The sequence below is a fragment of the Ylistrum balloti genome, unplaced genomic scaffold (genome assembly GCF_031769215.1).
Source record: "Ylistrum balloti isolate Yb309-2 unplaced genomic scaffold, AGI_CSIRO_Ybal_v1 Utg369596, whole genome shotgun sequence".
Lineage (NCBI taxonomy): Eukaryota > Metazoa > Mollusca > Bivalvia > Pectinida > Pectinidae > Ylistrum > Ylistrum balloti.
The window spans coordinates 206,632-212,631 of NW_026781879.1; the positions used below are offsets into that span (position 1 = coordinate 206,632).

The 6,000-nt window shown below is 39.1% G+C and overlaps 1 protein-coding gene across 1 annotated transcript in view; it reads right to left on the reverse strand.

Annotated features, from left to right (window-relative positions):
- Positions 1-5,282, reverse strand: part of LOC132545356 (diacylglycerol kinase iota-like) — a 108,687-nt gene extending 103,405 nt beyond the window's left edge. The window contains exon 1 of the mRNA XM_060209038.1: positions 3,904-5,282. Coding sequence (XP_060065021.1) covers positions 3,904-4,712 — 809 coding nt within the window. The 5' untranslated portion in view covers positions 4,713-5,282. The remainder of the gene's footprint in view (positions 1-3,903) is intronic.
- Positions 5,283-6,000: the final 718 nt, after the last annotated feature.

Consider the following 6,000-nt stretch of genomic DNA (forward strand, 5'->3'; position numbering starts at 1 on the left):
CCTGACCACAGAAACATCAGACCTAGAGGATCACAAATATCACATCCTGACCACAGAAACATCCTAGAGGATCACAAATATCACATCCTGACCACAGAAACATCAGATCTAGAGGATCACAAATATCACATCCTGACCACAGAAACATCAGATCTAGAGGATCACAAATATCACATCCTGACCACAGAAACATCAGATCTAGAGGATCACAAATATCACATCCTGACCACAGAAACATCAGATCTAGAGGATCACAAATATCACATCCTGACTACAGAAACATCAGACCCAGAGGATCACAAATATCACATCCTGACCACAGAAACATCAGATCTAGAGGATCACAAATATCACATCCTGACCACAGAAACATCAGATCAGATCTAGAGGATCACAAATATCACATCCTGACCACAGAAACATCAGATCTAGAGGATCACAAATATCACATCCTGACCACAGAAACATCAGATCTAGAGGATCACAAATATCACATCCTGACCACAGAAACATCAGATCTAGAGGATCACAAATATCACATCCTGACCACAGAAACATCAGGATCACAAATATCACATCCTGACCACAGAGGATCACAAATATCACATCCTGACCACAGAAACATCAGACCCAGAGGATCACAAATATCACATCCTGACCACAGAAACATCAGATCTAGAGGATCACAAATATCACATCCTGACCACAGAAACATCAGATCTAGAGGATCACAAATATCACATCCTGACCACAGAAACATCAGATCTAAAGGATCACAAATATCACATCCTGACCACAGAAACATCAGATCTAGAGGATCACAAATATCACATCCTGACCACAGAAACATCAGACCCAGAGGATCACAAATATCACATCCTGACCACAGAAACATCAGATCTAGAGGATCACAAATATCACATCCTGACCACAGAAACATCAGATCTAAAGGATCACAAATATCACATCCTGACCACAGAAACATCAGACCCAGAGGATCACAAATATCACATCCTGACCACAGAAACATCAGACCCAGAGGATCACAAATATCACATCCTGACCACAGAAACATCAGACCTAGAGGATCACAAATATCACATCCTGACCACAGAAACATCAGAGATCTAGAGGATCACAAATATCACATCCTGACCACAGAAACATCAGATCTAAAGGATCACAAATATCACATCCTGACCACAGAAACATCAGATCTAGAGGATCACAAATATCACATCCTGACCACAGAAACATCAGATCTAGAGGATCACAAATATCACATCCTGACCACAGAAACATCAGAGGATCACAAATATCACATCCTGACCACAGAAACATCAGACCTAGAGGATCACAAATATCACATCCTGACCACAGAAACATCAGATCTAAAGGATCACAAATATCACATCCTGACTACAGAAACATCAGAGATCTAGAGGATCACAAATATCACATCCTGACCACAGAAACATCAGATCTAGAGGATCACAAATATCACATCCTGACCACAGAAACATCAGATCTAGAGGATCACAAATATCACATCCTGACCACAGAAACATCAGATCTAGAGGATCACAAATATCACATCCTGACCACAGAAACATCAGATCTAGAGGATCACAAATATCACATCCTGACCACAGAAACATCAGATCTAGAGGATCACAAATATCACATCCTGACCACAGAAACATCAGATCTAGAGGATCACAAATATCACATCCTGACCACAGAAACATCAGGTCCAGAGGATCACAGATATCACATCCTGACCACAGAAACATCAGATCTAGAGGATCACAAATATCACATCCTGACCACAGAAACATCAGATCTAAAGGATCACAAATATCACATCCTGACCACAGAAACATCAGATCTAGAGGATCACAAATATCACATCCTGACCACAGAAACATCAGATCTAGAGGATCACAAATATCAACAGGAGGGAGTACATTTAACCAAGAACTTCGAACAAGACCGCATATATTGAACAATGATTTCAACAGGACAGAGGGCATTTAACCAAGGACTTCAACAGGACAAACAACATTTAACCAAGGACTTCAACAGGACTGAGGACATTTGACAAAGGACTTCAACAGGACAGAGGGCATTTAACTAAGTACTCCAACAGAACAGACGACATTTAACCAAGGACTCCAACAGGACAGACGACATTCAACCAAGGACTTCAACAGGACAGACGACATTTAACCAAGGACTTCAACAGGACAGACAACATTTAACCAAGGACTTCAACAGGACAGACAACATTTAACCAAGGACTCCAACAGGACAGACGACATTTAACCAAGGACTCCAACAGGACAGACGACATTTAACCAAGGACTTCAACAGGACAGATGACATTTAACCAAGGACTCCAACAGGACAGACAACATTTAACCAAGGACTTCAACAGGACAGAGGACATTTAACCAAGGACTCCAACAGGACAGACGACATTTAACCAAGGACTCCAACAGGACAGACGACATTTAACCAAGGAATCCAACAGGACAGACGACATTTAACCAAGGACTCCAACAGGACAGAGGACATTCACCTATGAACTACAACAGGACAGTTGATATTAAACCAAGGACTCCAATATGAAAGTGAATGTGCTGACTACAACATCTACTCAAGACACCAAAACTAGCAGTGATGGGCCAATGACCTAAACATTGTGTTTGAAGTAAGTAGTGTATTACACACAGTAAGTAATGTTTGACAACATGTAGTCAGCCCTCAACAAGCCACTACCAGGCATTGCATGTATTAAAGAGAAATCATCCTCACTGTTGATACCAAGCTCCATGTATTTTAAATGTTAATCATACTTTCATTCACATTCAATTATCCTGTGTAACACTGATGTATTTACAATACCCTAAGTCACACTTTGTTTTGTATTGAACATAACTATGACACTCTATAGTAACATTTTGTATTGAACATAACTATGATACTCGATAGTAACGTTTTGTATTGAACATAACTATGATACTCTATAGTAACGTTTTGTATTGAACATAACTATGATACTCTATAGTAACGTTTTGTATTGAACATAACTATGATACTCTATAGTAACGTTTTGTATTGAACATAACTATGATACTCTATAGTAACGTTTTGTATTGAACATAAATATGATACTCTATAGTAACATTCTGTATTGAACATAAATATGATTCCCTATAGTAACGTTTTGTATTGAACATAACTATGATACTCGATAGTAACGTTTTGTATTGAACATAACTATGACACTCTATAGTAACGTTTTGTATTGAACATAACTATGACACTCTATAGTAACATTTTGTATTGAACATAACTATGATACTCGATAGTAACATTCTGTATTGAACATAAATATGATTCCCTATAGTAACGTTTTGTATTGAACATAACTATGACACTCTATAGTAACGTTTTGTATTGAACATAACTATGATACTCTATAGTAACGTTTTGTATTGAACATAACTATGATACTCTATAGTAACATTTTGTATTGAACATAACTATGATACTCTATAGTAACATTTTGTATTGAACATAACTATGATACTCTATAGTAACGTTTTGTATTGAACATAACTATGATACTCTATAGTAACATTTTGTATTGAACATAACTATGATACTCTATAGTAACGTTTTGTATTTAACATTACTATTGTCACCTTATGCACTAAATACCCTATATTCACCTTCAGTCACCAAATACACATTTCTGAAAAAGTTTTACCAACTGCTCTGAAAATGTCTTCGATCCTGTTTAATAAGAGCATTGCTGTTACCTACCAGAACCCTCACACATGTTTTACATTCTACGTATAAACAATATCGGCCTAAATAAGCCATGGTAACACTTACGTTGTACTTGAAGTAGTAGCAATGGCTCGATAGTGAGCCTCCTTTTCAGTGGGAAAACTTATATCCACAGAACTTGAGCGCACTTGTTTAGGAACTTCCAGAGTTCCCTCATCAAATGACTCCTGTCGCTGTACGATACCACGTCCACTTTTAAATATCACCTCATTCGTTGGTGACTGTGAGTTTAGGACGGTGGCATCCACAGATGAGGAGCGACAGGTGCGTATGATGGGAACTTCCAGAGTTAGGGCGTTTGTATAGCTACACATAATATCCTCAACCTCTTTATCATGAGGTCCACAACTTTCGTCCGAGTCGCTCCCAGAGTCCAGTGACCCTGTATCCAATGACAACTCCTCATCACTGGATACATCGTAATCCACCTCATTACGGCGGCCCTCCTCTTCCTTACACTGCTCCTCATACTGTTCCATATGTACACAGTGAATGCATAGTTTGGGAATTTCAAATGAAGACCTGCGTCTTGAGTATTTAGAAATAAGACTGTAACGACGTCCCTCACGCTCAAATTCCTCCTCTTGTCCCCATCCCGAGGAAGAAGAATCAAACGACTGACAACGTCGACCTGGACTTGGAACTTCCAAGAACTCTGTAGTCTCCTTATGTAAACTACTGGAATCAAAACTAGAGGAACGTGCCCTTGCCTCCACAGGAACCTCAAGACAAATTACCTCATCAAATTCATGGTCGTCAATGGACGTCTGCTTCTCACGAGGTAAACACAATCTTGGCAAATCAAATGAAGGTGAAATACACCTAGTTTTCCTGAAAATGTTCATTTTCTTCATAAGATTTCGTTGTGTAGTAATAATTACAAATAATAGGAGTGCATAGTTAGGTGTTGCCCTGGTAAACAGGACATACACTGCGACGTGATACAGTTGTCACTGATGCTCCTGGTGAACTCATTGCTGTCACCCTTGAGCAACTGTTTGAGGAAGGAGTGGTGTGTCTACAGGTTGCTCGCTGTCATCCATGTGGGATGCTCCTTTGCTGCCCTTTAGCCTCAACCAAGCATCAGTCCACTTTGACGTAGTTATCTGTAGACTGTTTAAATATTAATTCACTCTCCAAACTCATTTTTAACATCTCACCAGCACATTCAATTATCGTAATTAAATTTTCACCTCCATAAGAAGTCCAGGTTGTTTTTGTTGATTAGCCATAGAGAGGCCCAACCATTGTACCAGCTCAACCATTGTCTTACCTCATGTGCCACAGGTATACAGCCACATAAACCTACCTGTCTCATAGGTTTACAAATTCTCAATACATCACATAAATCTATAATGTAGTTCTATCGATAAATGATAAAAACAACTTTGAACTGGAACAGCCCACAAGCTTGTCATTTGCTTTACTATCTGTGTGATCAGCAGGCTGCCTATGGCCGAGTGACTGTGTGTGGCACTCTCCAGCAGGGAGCTGTACACAGCCAATACTACAGCCTCCCCAGCTGTATACACAGTCGCCACCTGTAGTATACACTCATTCACCACCTGTACCAGTCCATCCCACATTGGTATAAATACTACTAATATAATGAAACAGGAATCAAATTATCCACCACCTGTTTATGTATATACTGGATATAGACTCACAGCATCAACTATATCATTCTTGATGATGTCTTAAACATATCTCCGGTAAAATACATATCATCTTGTCAGTTAAGTCAATTGCACATGTTCTTACCTCTATGTTATACATGTCCTTACCTGTGTACTACACCTTTCCTTACATATATATGTCAAACATTATACCTTATATACTACATCTGTCCTTCCCTACATCTGTCCTTACCTATATACTACACCTGTCCTTCCCTATTACCACATCTGTCCTTACCTATATACTACATCTGTCCTTACCTATATACCACATCTGTCCTTCCCTTTATACTACATCTGTCCTTCCCTATTACCACATCTGTCCTTACCTATATACTACATCTGTCCTTACCTATATACTACACCTGTCCTTACCTATATACTACACCTGTCCTTCCCTTTATACTACATCTGTCCTTCCCTATTACCACATCTGTCCTTACCTATATACTACATCTGTCCTTAC